The sequence below is a fragment of the Lithobates pipiens genome, unplaced genomic scaffold (genome assembly GCF_037356315.1).
Source record: "Lithobates pipiens isolate NorthernLeopardFrog02 unplaced genomic scaffold, aLitPip1_a1.2 Scaffold_23, whole genome shotgun sequence".
Taxonomy (NCBI): domain Eukaryota; kingdom Metazoa; phylum Chordata; class Amphibia; order Anura; family Ranidae; genus Lithobates; species Lithobates pipiens.
In genome coordinates, this window is record NW_027507785.1 from 194,721,591 (window position 1) to 194,739,284 (window position 17,694).

At 44.7% G+C, this 17,694-nt stretch overlaps 1 protein-coding gene across 1 annotated transcript in view; it reads left to right on the forward strand.

The window, feature by feature from the left end:
• DDX59 (DEAD-box helicase 59) overlaps nt 1-5,087 on the forward strand; it is a 31,580-nt gene extending 26,493 nt beyond the window's left edge. Inside the window, exons 6-7 of the mRNA XM_077452725.1 lie at nt 385-513; nt 4,584-5,087. Of these exons, the coding sequence (XP_077308851.1) occupies nt 385-513; nt 4,584-4,841 (387 nt within the window). The 3' untranslated portion in view covers nt 4,842-5,087. The remainder of the gene's footprint in view (nt 1-384; nt 514-4,583) is intronic.
• The last annotated feature ends 12,607 nt before the right edge of the window (nt 5,088-17,694 follow it).

Sequence of the window (17,694 nt, forward strand, 5' to 3'; positions counted from 1 at the left end):
CACTTCCCTGTGAGTTGAATGCTTAGTCCCCTGCTAAGTGCTGTGGTTCTTTTGCCAAACCTACGTCTTTACAATGTCCTGTAGTAATGTAGATGTTCAGCAGGAGCATCACCCGAGGGAACTAGACACCTGATTCTGCCAAATATGTCAGATGCTGAACCTTTTGATGGCAGCGGTAGCTCTGCAACCAAGCACAGGTTAGAGCAGGCAGTGGGACAGGTACGTAATTAGTTATGTTTGTTTTCAGCCACTGCTTTAGTACAAGAAATTGTTTAAATATTGAGCCAGCAATATGTATGCTGTCTTTATATATTTTTTTTTATGTCTCTTTATTTCACCGTTATGTAAATGCTTTTTTTAAATCGTATATGCCACTTTGTATAGGGATTGCTCCAAGGAGAGTATGATGTTGTTGTCAGCACTGGAGTGCTAGGGAGAGGTCTGGATTTGGTGAATGTCAAATTGGTGGTGAATTTTGACATGCCTTCAAGTATGGATGAATATGTACATCAGGTAAATCTATCAAATTTTATCATGTTTTTTTCACCCTTAAAGATTAAGTTCACCTTTTCTTAATACATGTTACACCCATATTCAGAATGTAACATATTACAAATAGACCGGCCCCCGCACATCTGATGATCACTGTGCAATGCTTTTAGAGGCTCCAGAAGCAAAAAAAAATAATAAATGAGCTTTTTTTACCTGCAGAAAAACGTGCATTTATTATTTTTTGTTAAAATGTGAAGTTATCCTTTTAAAGTGGACCTGTCATTGTTTAAGAGTTTCCATGCTCAAATGTGGCTTTAAAGCTGTACAACTATAGAGGGTCTCAGTATCTTGGCAGCCTACATAACAGGCTGCTACAGTAATAATGCAAGGGTCAAAGTGTTCCCTGAACGTTTACAATTTTTTTTTTTTTAAAAGCAATCCTAGATTAAGCTCTGATATTTGAAATAAGCCAAACGGTGAACGCCTCTGAAAATCCCATTGCTTGATCATATGATTGAAACTGTGCTTTTTTCTGAATTCTGCATTGTAATTGAGTTACAATTTTAGTTAACCCAAGCTACATTTATTTATATTTTCTAAATCCTTTCAATGTATAAAGTCGGCTTGGTGAAGTGTTAAAAAAAAACAAAAAACAAAAAAAAAAAACTTAAAAAAACAGCAAAAATTGAGTTGCACTTAGTAAATTTGCTGTCAGCAAAGATATGTGTATGTAATTTCATACTTCCACATATTGTATTTGTATTTCCAATTTCCTAGCACATGCAGGATCTGCCTAAACAGTAATGCTGCACCTTTCTTTTTACAACTATTCACTTCCACAATACACTTTTGAGAAGTTTGTAAACCTATAGATGAGATAGCCTTTGATTGGTTATCACAACGATCAGGTGACTGGGAAGCATGAGTCCCAGGTTCCAATTGTTAGTACGAGACTTGGCGCTTTCGGTGAGAGCTCAGTCTCTGTGCTGGCAGCGTGCTACTCTTCATTTTTGCCTCTAGGGGATTTTGCCTCAGGTAGCAATTTTTGCTTTGTTCTTCCTGTCTCATCTTCCCTACCTCTTCTGCTCCACTGTAACTACCTTATTCACGACCCAACCAACTCAGCCCCAGCAGAAAGCTGAATACACACATGCAGTTGTGCTTCCACTAAAAGCCACCTACAGCCGTTGCAAAATCAGCTGTTAACCTTCTGACTTTTTTTACCAGCCCTTTCTTCTGTTAGCTATGCATAGGTCCATCCATGGAGGTTATTTCCTGACAACTCTTCCTCAGACACCACCTGCCTCTGGCTTCCTCTGCTGTTGGCAATCTCAAGCCCATGCTGGTAGCTTATTAAATCTTTTAATCAAACAAAACAACACTACGACACTTCATACACACTGAACCAAAAATATAATAATACAATTTCAAAATCCGATATATCAATTATTAATCCAAAAGAAAAGAAAGCGAGAGAGGAAAAGAAAAAAAAAAGAGAGCAAAATTTGTTCCTTCTTTTTCTCAATGACCCCAAACATTTCTCATATGGAACACGCCTATTAATGGCTCCCCTGGGCATTCTATGCTGTATACGGTTTGTCCAGGAACTTTACCCACACTTTATCATACTTACTAGGACAGCCCCTATTCATGTAAGTATCTCTATACAATGGAAGATTATTATTTACCAATTGTTTCCAATATGAAAGCGTAGGGGAGCGAGGTTTCTTCCAATGCATCGCAATAGCTTTTCTTGCGTAAAATAGTGTTATATTGGCAAACACTCTCTCAGACACTGTGGGAAGAATAGTCTCTACCAGGCCCAGTAGACAGACCGACATTGAAACTGGTAAGAGAACAGAAGTGATGGAGTTCAATAGCTCCACCACTTCCACCCAAAAGATAACTATATATGGGCAGGTCCAGAAGATATGTGTAAAATCTTCCTCATTCGCGCCACATTGCCAACACTCAGGATTTATCTTTTTAAGTCTGTGTGGTGTAATATATGCTCTATGTACTAATTTATGTTGAATCCTATGATCTCTTAAGGGTATCAAAGATCGCAGAGGGAAATCCCTCACACCCTTCCCATCCTCCATTTCTAAATCTGGTATATCTCGCACCCACCTAGCTCTAAAAGCCTCTAATGGCAGGATAGAATATAAATATAAGATGTGAATACAATCTCGAGGTGGGCTTATCCAGACACTCAGACCTATGCACTAATTCTAAAGTGAATTGTCTAATCGTTAAACTATCCTGTGGAGGAAAGGTATGAAGAAGCTGGAAATATCAAAATAAATGGGAGCTTGGGACATTGAAAGTCGAAGTAAGTGTAGAAAAGGTAGATATCAGTATCAGATCAGTAATCCCATTGGAAAGTAATTTAATATTATACTTTGTCCATGCAATAGGCTCTGGTGCTTTAAAAATTGAGGCAGAGTAGGATTAAACCATGAAGGAGCACTTGGAGAAAAAGCACCCTTATGCCGCCTACGGACAGTTGGATTGTCCGACAACAAAAAAACGTGGATTTTTTTTCCAACGGATGTTGGCTCAAACTTGTCTTGCATACACATGGTCACACAAATGTCGGAAATTCCGAACGTCAAGAACACTGTGACGTACAACACGTACGACAAGCCAAGAAAAATGAATTTCAATAGCCAGTGCGACTCTTCTGCTTGATTCCGAGCATGCATGGAATTTTGTGCGTCGGAATTGTGTACACACGATCGGAATTTCCGACAACAGATTTTGTTGTTGTAAAATTTTGAGATCAAGCTCTCAAACTTTTGTTACCTGAGTAACAAACTACACCACACTGTCTAGACAATAGCAGCCAGCACAGAAGTGTAACGTAAACAGAAATATTTATAGAAAATGTGCAGCATTAAAAAAATGTCAAATAAAATTGACATGTGAAAAAAATTAATAACCAATGTAAGATTATATATTGACAAATTCAGTGTAAAAAAGATGCCCAATATATAAACATAAAGGAACACAAGCAGGTCCTGGTGTATTCCAAAAGTGTGGAGTCCAGAAATTAGGCAAATAACAGTAACAAAAAATCTTGAGTGAACATCCAAACGTGACAAAAGTGACATAGCAGTTCCACCACCAGAAGCACCAGTCGCTTACCAGAAAGATTGTACTCATGCAGGTGTACACCTGATGAGTCTAACAAACTTTGCAAGATGACCGGAGAATTCAGGCTCGCTGTATGGACATGGCCTCCAAACAAACCAAATTGATGGATGCAGCAGGTTAATAGTAAACGGACAAATTAACCCAACCAGGAGGAGAAATGTTCCCTACGGAATTACGATATGTGCCTTGTTCTTCCTCTCTTTTCAAGGATGCCTTGCTGCTAACAGGGTCCCTCCCTGAAAATGTCAAGTACCTGCTCTGCAGAACCGGTGGCTGCAGGAGCAGTTAAAAAGATACCGAGCCAGGCTTTGACTTGACACTGTGCCTAAACATCTCTGCACTCTAAATCCACAGTGCTCACCTCTCCCCTGCTTTCTGTGCCTTTGGGCCGCCAATTATACCCCCCCACCCCCACCTATGCTATCCCCATTGTGCCAGCAGGCACCCCCACCACCCTTGCAGCCTGCACTTCTGCCTTCTATCACCACAACAGGCTGTTCAGGAAGGAGTAACAGGTCAGCGTGCCTTCCTACAGTCTTAATTACACCTGGTTATAGCACCCAACCCCCTTCACCTCTGCACATCCCCCTGGTCTCAACTCTGTGCTTACATGCACCACCTGATCACTTCACCTGTAACCGCCTACCCTCCCTTCACTTCACTTTCCCCACTCTTGCCTGTTTTGAAACCAGCACACACTTGCTAGTATATATAATGTACTTACAGCACAGTGAATGCATGTTTATGGACCTACAGTACAGTCTATGTGTGTGTATATAATGTAAAACGTCTCAAACAAGTATTTTGATTAAGACAGATTCTCTTCAGTAGATGATATTCAGTTTTGGTAGCGAGCTGGTAAAATAAAAAACTACTCAGGTTACAAAGTTTCTTTACTCCCTTTTTTTTCATTAACTTTTTGTGTTTGTGTGCAGATTGGAAGAGCGGGAAGACTTGGCAATCGAGGAACTGCTATTACGTTTATTAATAAAAACAACAAGAACTTATTCTGGGACTTGGTGAAAAGAGTAGAGCCCACTGGGTCACTTCTTCCACCTCAGCTACTTAACTCCTCTTATCTGCTTGAGCAAAAAAGCTTAGAACAGAGAAAGCATCAAGACCAAGACAGGCTCATGACCGGGAAACAAATTCTAAATCTCATTCGTAAACATGACAAACAAAGACACAAATAATGATTGTCCTTGCATCCTTTGTTGATTGAGTAGCAGGCACCTTACTGTGTCCCTTTATTTCTTTATGGAAGAAAGTGTAGCTACGGAAATATGGAAACCTTTGGATTTCTTGCGAAGAAAAAAAATTTGCTCTCATTCTAGAGATGTGCTTCACTCAGAAGTGATTAAATGCAATAACTCACTTATGACTGTTAGATGCATGCAACTTGTGTATTAATCTTGATAAAACTTTTTTTTTTTTTTTTTTTACAACTGCAGCCTGTATTTATTTTTTGCTTTATAGGTGAACTTTAGGATTAATTTTTTACACACCCTCATTGCTCCACCTTGGTACGATGCAAGTATATTCTCGTTGTATGTAGCGTGTGTGACAACAGCAGTGTCAGATCCTGTTTCGTTTACCAATATGTGACAAGCTGCTGGTCAGATTTCACAGTGCTGCCAATATGTAATGAATGAGGGCTAATTTCCCATGGTACTGTCTCATATATCTTACCATGACACTCAGTCTCTCTCTGCACAAAAAAATGTTTATCTTGTGGGACCATAATCTAGGTGCCAGCATACTGAAAGTGATTGACACTGGTGTTTAACTATGCAGTGAACCTATTATCAAACAGCTGCCACCAATTGTTTCCTCAGAAACGCATACCATTCACCATATCTATGTAAACAGTTATGACTTTTGTCTCTGAAGATTCAGAGATTCCAAAATAGTAGCTCTCTTCAAAAAGAGAGGCATTCATTAAACTGGAACTTTAAATTTAAGTGTAGCTCACTTCAGGCTCGCCTCTTTTGCGGGTATGTCTATGTAAAACATTAAAAATACGTGTATTATTTACTTACAAAGAGCTCTGTCCTCTCTTACTCCCCCCCCCCATCCGCGGGTGCCGGCGGTCATCTATTGGCCGGTACCTGCTGATCAGCTTGTGCTGTGACTAATTACACCTTCGAAACCCCTACCCAGAAAAGCTGAATCGCGTATATATGTGATTCTGCGCAGCCAGCCCGCGCTGTAGCAGTAAAGCTAAAGTGTGCGGTCGGCAAGTGGTCAATGAGAAATGCTTAAATGAAAAATACAGTGTAGTGCAACTCCAATGGAATTATAAATTCATACAATATTATACCTCCAAACCATATCATAAATGTATACAAAAAAATATACAATCAATAATAGTGTAAGGGGCCCCCTACTGAGGAAGTCCACACTGCTGGATGTGATGAATATAGGGGCGGAGCTTGAAGTGTGATGTCATCGTACGACCATCTCAAATAGTGGATTGTAAGCTGATACATGTGATTTCAGCTAACACTGCTTAAGTGCTTTTTAGTTTAAGTGTATTATTTTTATCTGGTGCATTAAATGTTTTAAATGGAGAACACTAGCTTTGGTGTGTTCTTTTTCACATTTCTGTATGCACATCTGGAATGTTTTTGGTTTCGAGGCTGTTATGGTGGCATAGGAGACGCATAGCAATTGGACGACGTAAGGTATTACGAAACACGTAGGGCGGAGCGATGCGCTGATGTCACCTTGTGTCTGATATTGTTACTCCAGGAAGCACGGGTTTGTTTGTGCGTCCAGCTGGCGCACTCTACTTAAGGCCTGATGTAATCCAATGTTTGTAAGTGCATTTCATACTTTATATTTATAAGAGTGTAAAACCTTTACTTTAATATCTGGAGCCTTCCTATCTTATGTGCTATTGTACCGATTGGAGAGCTCTGCACGGGAGGGGAGTAGTTGTGAAGTACTGAGCCAATCCTATGTTGTGGAAGTCATAAGATCAGAGGGATAGTCTGACTGTGTGAGAACCTGCCTATCGTGTTTACACCTTTTGTGACCCTCTGTTATGGGGGGTCATGCTCTTCTGGTAAGGAGCCAATCTCTACATAGGTGGTGGTGGATATAACATGGCTCGCACGTTTGAAGAATCTCAATTGGATTTCATTGTGTTTCACTCTTATCACAGGTGGTTGGCAATTTACGTTGGACACTATCTATATATTTTTGAACTTTATTAATTTTGTGGACTATAATCATTTCACTTGTGATAATCCATGGTTTCATTCTATTTTTATTTAAATTTTTTTGGTTTAATTTGTGCCTTTTTTATATGAGGTATTCATTTCAATTTATAACTATTTCATCTGGAGGTAGGGTTGGGTATAATATAAGGTGAGGTGTTCAGGGCACTCGGTTTTGAGACTTTTATGTGATTGGTGTTATCAGTTTTTGTTTGTATAAGCACAAGATAAAATTTGATTTGTTTACATTAATTTTATAGGTTAGCGCAATTCACTATTTTTCTTATTTGTTATTCTGTATAATTGGAACGCTATGCCTTCATTCTTATCTCCCTTGAAGGGAACTTACTGGTGAGGCAGGGGTCATAACTGTAAGGTGAGCGGCTAATATGCACAGGTGTTGGGTGGCATTTGCACTTTCAGATTTTTCCCCAGGTGGTGTACCTACTATTTTTGAACAATTTTATACATGTTGATTTACAAGGAGATTGATATGATAATTTAATTTGGACACTGATGCATTTTATTATTGATTGATTGATTGTTTTTATATATACAGTGCTCCGCATAAATGAGCATACCCCAACAGATTGCTGAGAAAACCTTTTTTACTTTCTTTTAGAATCAACGTTTTCTATGGGACACGATACTACAAATTACTCCCACAAATGCAGGCCATTGATTGCAACCAAGATTTGTTAATTTGTACACACAAAAATAGGATTTTTGTACTCACCGTAAAATCCTTTTCTCTGTAATTCACTGACCGACACAGCTCCTCTCTGTAACTAAATGGGTTTGTTAGCCTGCCACTAGGAGAAACTAGGCAAAATTGTAACACAATACACAGAATTGTCAGTACCGACCCTGTGCTGCCCCAGCAGCTTCAGTACGTCAACGAGCAGTACAACGTAGAGAAAAGGAGGGGTGGGTGCTGTGTCGTTCAGTGAATTACAGAGAAAAGGATTTTACGGCGAGTACAAAAATCTTATTTTCTCTTATATTCACCGACCGACACAGCTCCTCTCTGTAACTAAATGGGATGTCCCCAAGCAGTGCCAAACGAGAGGTGGGAAAAACAGCATAAAAACTTCATCCACCATGGCAAGTGGGAACTAGTGAAACTACAAAAAAACAGTAGTGTGTGGGGAAAAACACCACCATATAACCGGGTATCCTCAACCGGCGTGATCCCCAAGACTGCAACATTGCAGAAGTAATGCAACCGTGCATTAACAAAACAGTACTGCGTTTTTATCGAAAAACCAGGAAAAAAATCTCAATAGCATTGCAACTACACAGCCGCATGCAAAACTTTACAGCCAAAACAGGCATCAGCCGATGCACTGACGTCTACCTGGTAGAACTTGGTAAACGTATGGACAGACGACCAGGTCGCCGCCTTACACACCTGAGCGACAGGTGTCGCAAGGCCCAAGACGTTCCGATTGCTCTTATAAAGTGGGCCGTGACTGGAAAGGGGGGCACCTGCCCCTTCAAGGTGTAAGCTTGGATTACAGTCTGTCTGATCCACCTGGAAATGGTGGCCGACGAGACCGCCATACCCTTCTTTGGACCAGCTACCGAAACAAACAGTGAATCTGACTTCCGAAAGCGAGCCGTGGCAGACAAGTACACCTTCAGAGCCCTAACCACATCGAGAGCGTGAAGGGCCACCTCCTTGGGGTACTTCGGCTTGGGACACAACGATGGTAATACAATGTCCTCATTGATATGAAAAGCTGAAACCACCTTCGGTAGACTGTTGCGGACGCAACACCACCTTATTCCTGTGGATGACCAGATAAGGCGACTTGCATGACAAGGCTGCCAATTCTGAAACCCTCCTGGCTGATGTGATGGCCATTAGAAAGACCACTTTCTGGGAAAGAGTCAACGGGAATCTTCCTGATGTTTTCAAATGGCGGCTTTTGAAGCGCCGACAACATCAGGTTCAAATTCCATGGGCGGTACCGGCGGATGCACCGGAGGGACTACATGTCGTACCCCCTGAACGAAGGTACTCAATGAGTGAGGCACCAGGGGTTGCTGGAAAAAAAGACAGCCAAGGCTGAAATTTGCCCTTTAATGGTGCTTAACGCCAACTTCTGGTCTACTCCTTGCTGAAGAAACAGCAGGATCCTGGATATAGAAAAGGAGCGCGGATGCCATCCTTTCTCCTCAGACATGGAGATGTAGGCCTTCCAGGTACGATGGTATATCTTCTGTGAAGAATATTTTCATGCCCTCAACATAGTTGGAATCACCAACAGACCCCGGTTCCTCAGCACCTGGTTTTAAATAGCCATACCGTTAAAGCCAGCGATGGTAAAGCAGGGTGAAAGATTGGACCTTGAGATAGGAGGTCCTCTCACAGCGGCAGTCGCCAGGGAGCATCTGCCACCAGACGCACCAGGTCTGCGTACCAGGGCCACTGAGGCCAATCTGGGGCAACCAGGATTACTGGAATTTCCTCAGCTTCCACTCTGTGAAGCAGACGTGGCAACAGTTTAGCGGAGGAAAGGCGTAGATCAGCTGGTATTGATCGTACGGAGCCACCAGCGCATCTGACGCGTCTGCCCACGGATCTCTTGTCCTGGACACAAATCTTGGAACCTTCCAATTGAGACGGGAGGCCAATAGATCCACATCTGGCGTGCCCCACTTCAGGCACAGCAGCCTGAATATCTCCGGATGCAACGTCCATTCTCTTGGGTCCAGCATCTGTCGACTCAGTCCGCCTGCCAATTTTCCACCCCCGGGATGTAAATGGCCGACAGGGCCGGTATGTGTCGCTCTGCCCACCGAAGTATGTGAGCGACCTCCCGAGCAGCGGCTGAGCTCCTTGTTCCCCCTTGGTGATTTATGTACGCCACAGCCGTGGCGTTGCCCGACTGTACCCTGATCGGATGCCCTTGAAGACTCAACGACCATGTGTGGAGGCGCAGCCTTATTGCTCTCAATTCGAGCAGATTGATCGGCAACTTGGATTCCTCTGTCGACCAGAGGCCCCAAGCTGACTGAATCCCCATCACACCACCCCACCCAGATAGGCTGGCTTCCTTTGTGATCACCGTCCATTGAAGAGGTAGGAACGACTTTCCTGACCAAATCACCAGGGATCTCAGCCACCATAGCAGGGAGTCTCTGACGGACTGGCTCACCTGGATCGAGCGATCCAGGGACAACGGAGACTTGTCCCATTTCGACAAAATCTCCTTCTGCAAGACCCTGGTGTGGAACTGGGCATTCGGCACGGCCTCGAAGGTGGCCACCATGAGTCCCAGGACTCGCATGCAAAAGCGAAGTGACGACCGTTCGCGATTCCACAGTAGTGTTATCGCGGCTCCGAGGGTCTGCACCTTGTCTGAAGGGAGAAAGACTCTCGCTTCCTTGGAGTCCAGAAACAAGCCTAGGTACTCCAGATGCTGGGTCGGTACATCCACTGACTTCTTTAGGTTCAACAGCCACCCAAATTCTTGCAAAGTCTGCATGGAGATCGCAACATCCTCCTCTAACTCTGAGGCGGAAGATGCTCTCAGGAGGAGATCATCTAGATATCCCACGATCGCAATCCCGCGTGGTCGCAGCAACGCCAAAACTGGAGCCAATACCTTGGTAAAGACTCAGGGGGCTGATGCCAGTCCAAATGATAGAGCCACAAACTGATAGTGGGCTTCCCCAACTGCAAACTGCAGAAACTTTTGATGCCGCAGACATATAGGTATGTGCAGGTACGCATCCTGGATGTCCAAGGATGCCAGGGAGTCCCCTTGATGGAGTGCAGCGACTACTGAGCGAACTGATTCCATCCTCAACCTCTGCACTTTTACAAAGTGATTGAGGGCTTTTAAGTCCAAGATTGGACGTACCCCTTCCTTCTTGGGAACCACAAAGAGATTTGGGTAGAATCCGTGGAAGCGTTCCGATTCCGGAACTGGTACAACCACCCCTCTATTCAGCAAGTCCCTTACCGCCCCCAACAGGGCCTCCCGGCGAACCGGGACATGGGTATGCTGGAGGGGAAGAATCTGTTTGGCGGCCAAGAGCGAAACTTTATCTTGTAGCCTGTGGAAATCAGATCGCAGACCCATTGGTCAGATAAGCGGGAGGACCACCGGGCTGCAAACTCCCGAAGGCGACCCCCCCACCAGAGACATGGGTGGGGGCAAACCTTCATGCAGTAGCACTTTTTGTCGCAGGCTTGCGATGCCAGGGACGCTTGTGGCCATCCTATCGGGCTGGGGACGCTTCACGAAGCCTCGGTCGGACGAAAAAGCCGCTTGTGAGCGGAAAATGCCTATGGCGTTGCTCCTTAAAGCCCCGTACACACGAGAGGACTTATGTCCGACAGACTTCCGAAGGAGTTCTGCCGGAGTTCCGACAGAGTTCTGACGGACTTTTCGACTGAGCGGACTTGGCCACACACAATCACACCAAACTCCGACGGATTCGAACGTGATGACGTACGACTGGACTCGAATAAGGAAGTTCATAGCCAGTAGCCAATAGCTGCCCTAGCGTCAGTTTTAGTCCGTCGGAATGGCATACACACGAGCGAATTTTTCGGAGGGACCGGGTCCAGCGGAGTTCCGTCGGAAAAATTTTTAAGCATGTTCCATTTTCTAAAGTCTGTCAGACTTTTGCGAATCAAAAGTCCGTTGCAGCCCACACACGATCGAATAGTCTGACGGAATCATTCTGTCGGACTTTGGATGTTGAAAAGTCCGCTCGTGTGTACGGGGCTTTAGACTTCCTGGCTTGCGGGGATAGGGTACTCCTTACCACCGGTGGCATTTTTTTTATAATGTCATCCAATGAGGCTCCAAAGAGCCGGTCACCAAGGAAGGGAAGATCCGTCTGGGCTTTCTTAGATGCCTGGTCAGCAGACCAGCATTTTAGCCAAATCAGTCGCCTCAGCACCACAGCTGACACTGAAGCCCTGGATAACAGAGGAAGAGCATCCAGGGCTGCGTCACAGATGTACTTAAGGCTTTGCACTAGTTGGTCTGCTAGTTCCACGCAGACAGGGGAGACCTGTTGCTCTCCCAATTTGCGGTGCAAAAGTTTTGCTCACTCAGTCAGTGTCTGCAACACCAGTGCGGATGCCAGTACAGGTCGCACGGCTGACCCCACAACCGTAAACAATGAACGAGCCACCGCCTCGGTCTTCCTGTCCGTGGGATCCTTGAATGCAGGAGTCCCCTCAACCGGGACCGTGGTTACTTTATGTACACTGGATACTGGGGGGTCCATGACCAGAGGAGCCGACCACTTTTTGAGAAGGCTTTCCTCAAAGATTTAACGCACCACCATGTTTTTGGGGACCGAAAGGGTCCTTTGTGGCCGACCCCATTCCCTGTAGATGAACTTGTCAAAATAAGTAAAATACGGGAACACCTTAGGTGAACGTGCTGGCTTGCGGGACCCAAAGGGGCCCGATACATCAGCAGAGGGATCCGCTGCCTCCTGGATCTTCAGGGTATCGCACACAGCTGTGATAAGTGCTCTAACCAGTGCTTTGTCGCGCCCGGACGAGGAATCATCCTCCCTGTCCGACCGGTCCTGGTCAGCCTCGTCTGATAGGTCAGAGCAGGGGTCACCAGCCACAGCAGTGCCCGAGTCTGCATCAGAGCTCTCCCCATAGGACGGGGGGGGGGCAGGGGCCTTTTTAGCACACCTTTCCTTCCATGCACCGCCTCTATTTTAGCAACAAATGAGTTAAGGACCGCCGTCAGGGTGTCCATGGGCACAGCGCCATCCGCAGGTGACCCGGTTTCAATAGCCTGGATTTCGGGGGGAGAAACACCAGTTTCTAAAGCCATGCTGACCCTAGCCTGTCTGCCACCTGCAAGGGGACTTAAGTGGTTGTAAACCCTTACAACCAACTTTGACCTATAGGTAAGCCTAGATTAAGGCTTACCTGTAAGTCCAAGAAATATCTCCTAAACCTACACGGTTTAGAAGATATTTGCCGAAAGACAGGCACCGCTGTCACTGAGCGCGCCGCGGTCAACGGTGATATGCCACGAGTGGCGGCTCCCGTGCTCATGCGCGGGAGTGACGTCATCGCCGAATGACAGCGGTCGAGCGGCGAGACCCACCGAGAAGATGGATGCACTGGACTACAGGGGACAGCGGTGACTTTGCTGGCTCCTGTGTCAGGTAAGTGACACATAATGGACTACTATGCAATGCATAGTAGTCCATTATGCTTTACCTTTGCAGGGAATGAAAGAGGGGTTTACTTCCTCTTTAGGACAGTGAAGGTCCCACCCTCCTGCTCCCACTGGCTGGGGGGGGGGGGCCCTCCTAGCGCCAGACTCACCACCCTGAGGCATTCTAAGTCTAGCCTTGCCTGTAGTCCCCAGAAGGTTACCCAAGTGCAGAGTGAAGAAACTGTGTCGGCAGCAGAGAAGAGAAACGATCTGCAGAGGTTGCATCAGCGTTCAGGGAATGGCTGCCCAGCATCCTGTATACACAGGAAGGAGCATGTAATAGCACATGGCATGTTATCACTAGAGAGCTGCAGTGAAAAAAAGCACTTAGGCTTCAAGCAAATGGCCGCCAATGATCTGAATGGGGAAAACCTACAGAAAATGGCCGCTGAAGCTCACAAGGGGAACTTGCTCTACCCCTAGCCAAAATGGCCACCGGACAGCGCCATGCAGTGAAAGGAACAGTGCTGTCTCAAACACAGCAAAATATCTCCACAGCCACCTTTTTGGGACCCCCCCCACAGCGAAACCAGGACCATCACTAACTGCACGGACCCCATACAGGTGAGAGACCCAGCGATCCCCTGTACACACACCGCACAGCAGACACATGCAGCCGCCCCGAAGATAGGGACATGGGGGAGAAGAGAGAGGAGGGGTGGCCCCCGAATCGACCTCCCAGGGAATGCCCAGCTGCTCACCCCGCCGAAGCAGGGAGAGCTGTACTTACGAATCCTAAAGAGCTGGGAGACATTCCATCACAGACCCACTCCTGCGCAGTTACAGGGTGGCTGCTGGCCTCGGTATATTGTGATCCAGACAGCAGTAGCCCGGTCATATGTATACCCTGGAGCATTGAGCTCACTGACCACCTCTGGAGCTGAGGTATGTCGTGGCCTGCCGAGCCATAGCTGCGACGTGCACACGCTCGATGGCCAGAGTGGGGCGACTACAAGGATAACTTAACCAGCCTGTCACCCAGCCGGCAGTTGATAGATCGCAGGATCATTCATCTTGCGCAGAAGCATAAGTCCTGCATCAAAAAAATGGACCGAAGGGCTCGCAGGGTTCCTAGGTCATTCTCCTTCACTAGGCAAAATAAAACTGAAGCTGCTGGGGCAGCAGGGAGGGTTGTTAGCACAGGGTCCGCCCCCCTGGGCGGTACAGACAATTCTGTGTATTGTGTTACAATTTTGCCTAGTTTCTCCTAGTGGCAGGCTAACAAACCCATTTAGTTACAGAGAGGAGCTATGTCGGTCGGTGAATATAAGAGGAAAAAGTATTTTTCTAACATTCATTCAAGAGCATGTTGCAAAAATGAATACTGGTACACCCCAATGAAATTCTTTAGAGCAATGCTACGTTTTTGACAACAAAATCCTTATTCACAAGAATTTAACTACAGGCGAATCTAATTATTCACTAAATAGGTGTCCAGCAGACAGTAGATTATAAAACGGCATTACTTTACAAAGAAAACCCCTTTCCCATTTCATGCTGTTAGCAATGGCACCACATGAAAGAGAAATTTCACAAGGCCCAAGAAAAAATAAAAATTTCTTTACACAAGAAAGGTGAAAGCTACAAGAAAATCAGCAAAGCTTTATTTATCAATCCGAATACCATAGCAAATAAAATTACAAAAATTTAACAAGGATGGAACTGCAACTATCTCACAAACATCCACGCTACGGAAGTTAAAGTGGTTGTAAACCCTTACAAACCACTTTGACCTACAGGTAAGCCTAGATTAAGGCTTACCTGTAGGTCCAAGCAATATCTCCTAAACCTATATGGTTTAGGAGATATTTGCCCGAAAACGGGCACCGCTGTCTACGGCGCATGCGCTGTAGACAGCGGCGCGCAGGCGCACTGAGCGCGGCATTTCCAAGAATGGAGCTGCCGCGCATGTCAACTCCCGTGCGCATTCGCGGGAGTGACGTCATCGCGGCTTCGCCGAATGACAGCGGTGGAGCTGCGCGACCCCACCAACAAGATGGATGCGGCGGACTACAGGGGACAGCGGCGACTTCGCTGGCTCCTGCGTCAGGTAAGTGACACATAATGGGCTACTATGCGATGCATAGTAGTCCATTATGCTTTGCCTTTGCAGGGAATGAAAGAGGAAGTAAACTCATCAGGGTTTACTTCCTCTTGACAGGAGCGTGTTCTAATGAGAAGCATGTAAGAAAATCACCATGCAAGTTTACTGCCTGCCTAGAATTTGCCAGGGCCCATGCAAAAAGAGAAGACTACTGGGACTTTGTACTCCTGGGGTAATAAGACCAAGATAAATGTTTTTGTAACTGATGGCTTAAAAACTGTATAGGTGAGGAGTACGAAGAAAAATGCATAGTGCTTACAGTGAAACATGGTGGTGGCAGTGTCCTTCTGTGGGGCTGCATGAGTGCTGCTGGTGTCAGGGAGTTGCATTTCATTGACGGTATTCTGAAAAAAATGTTTTACTATCCAAAGTTAAAGCATTTATTACCCCAACACTTGATATTCCTGATATGTGCTTGCTGTACCATGTACCTGTATTGCTTCCGCTGATGTTCTTGCCAGACCCTCCGCTTTCCTATTAAAAACTGACCACACTTGGCGATGCATGCACCAGCCTGGAGAGTTTTTTTCCATATTTTTAGGAGCTGTCCGGCAATACAATACTGGCAAGAGGTCCTTCAAGTGATTTAAACGTGTAACCAAAATCCATATACCATGTGACCCCAAGATATTGTTTTCTAGAATTGCTTGAACAACTGTCAGTGACCATGGCTAGAAGAATACTCATCTATTACTGTTTTACGATCGCAAAGCCATCACAATGAATTGGAAACACCCATCCCCTCCTGTCAAATTCTGGAAAGGTCTGATAAAACGCTAGTCTACCCTTGTATAAGGCCACCTATGCGAACAGGGGTTGCCCTAATAAATTTTATAAGGTTTGGGCATGTTGGCTTGACGATTCCACTATAGCAGACGGCAATCAGGCATGTGCTAGTTAAGCATACTCTCTGACCGCAAACTTATACTCGGTTCACACTGAGGCAACTTGGCAGGCGACTTAGCGTTCCATTCTGTACAACAGAACCGTTCTAATAGGAGCGACACAAGTCGCTCCGACTTAGAAAAAGATTCCTGTACTACTTTTGGGGCGACTTCTGGTGACTTGCATTGACTTCTATACAGAAGTAATTTTGCAAGCCGCCACTGAAGTCGGATGCAGGTCACCTGAGGTAGTCGTGCTGTAAGTCCTGCTACCTCAGTGTGAACCAACCCTTAGTCCTGCGTTAAATGCCTTAATTTATCCTGATTTCCCAGGTTTGAGCATAGCTAATCCTGAATTGAGCCCTCTCCCCACATTGGGGCAGTAGTTTTAGATGTTTTTTTGTTTAGTTTTTAAGATACATGTTGCTGTATGACACTGTGACCTGTTGGTGTTGCTCCCGCGTGGGCTATAGCTGTATGTACAATCTGAAGATTAATAGATTTTTCACAAAAACAAACTGACCACACTAAGCAGGAGAAACACATTGTGGTCAGTTCTCTAGCTGTGCTGCTCTCCAATGATCAGACATTTCCTGACACGCCTCTGCTGCACAGACATTCACTGGGAATCTGCTGCTGCTTCTCCTCCCCCCACCCCTTTGCAGCTGATTTATAAAATAAAACAGAGAAAATGTATTTTCTCTCTTTTTTCTTTTATCTATAAAAATGTTTTGCCTTTCATTTCAATTTTAAACCGATTGGGTTGTTTTGCAAGATAATCGTTTACAATTACTTTAAAACGACAAGGGCAGAAGATTTAATAGATGGAAAGATGAAAAAATTACTGAAGGTCAGCTTTAACCACTTGCCTACTGGGCACTTAAACACCCCTCCTGCCCAGACCAATTTTTAGCTTTCGGTGCTCTCACACGTTGAATGACAATTACTCAGTCATGCAACACTGTACCCAAATGAATTTTTTGTCCTTTTTTTCCCACAAATAGAGCTTTCTTTTGGTGGTATTTGATCACCTCTGGGTTTTTTATTTTTTGCACTATAAATGAATTTTTTTTGAAAAAAAAAACCACATTTTCTTTGTTTCTGTGATAACATTTTGCAAATTATAAATTTTTCTTCATAAATTTTGGCCACAATTTATACTGCTACATATCTTTGGTAAAATAACCTAAATTAGTGGATATTATTTGGTCTTTGTGAAAGTTGGAGAGTCTACATGCTGTGGTGCAAATCACACAAAATTGATCACACCTGATGTACTGGTGGTCTATCTCATTTCTTGCGACCCGAACAAGTCAGGAAAGTACAAATACCCCCCAAATGACCCCTTTTTTGAAAGTAGACATTCCAAGGTATTTAGTAAGAGGAATGGTGAGCTTTTTGAGGTTGTCTTTTTTTCCCACAATTCTTTGCAAAATGAAGATTTTTTATTTTATTTGAATTTTTTTCCACAAAATTGTCATTGTAATAGGTTATTTCTCTCACATGGCATGTGTATACCACAAATAATGCCCCAAAATACATTCTGATACTCCTGAGTATTACGATACCACATTTGTGGGACTTTTCCACAGCCTGGCCACTTAGAGAGGCCCAACATG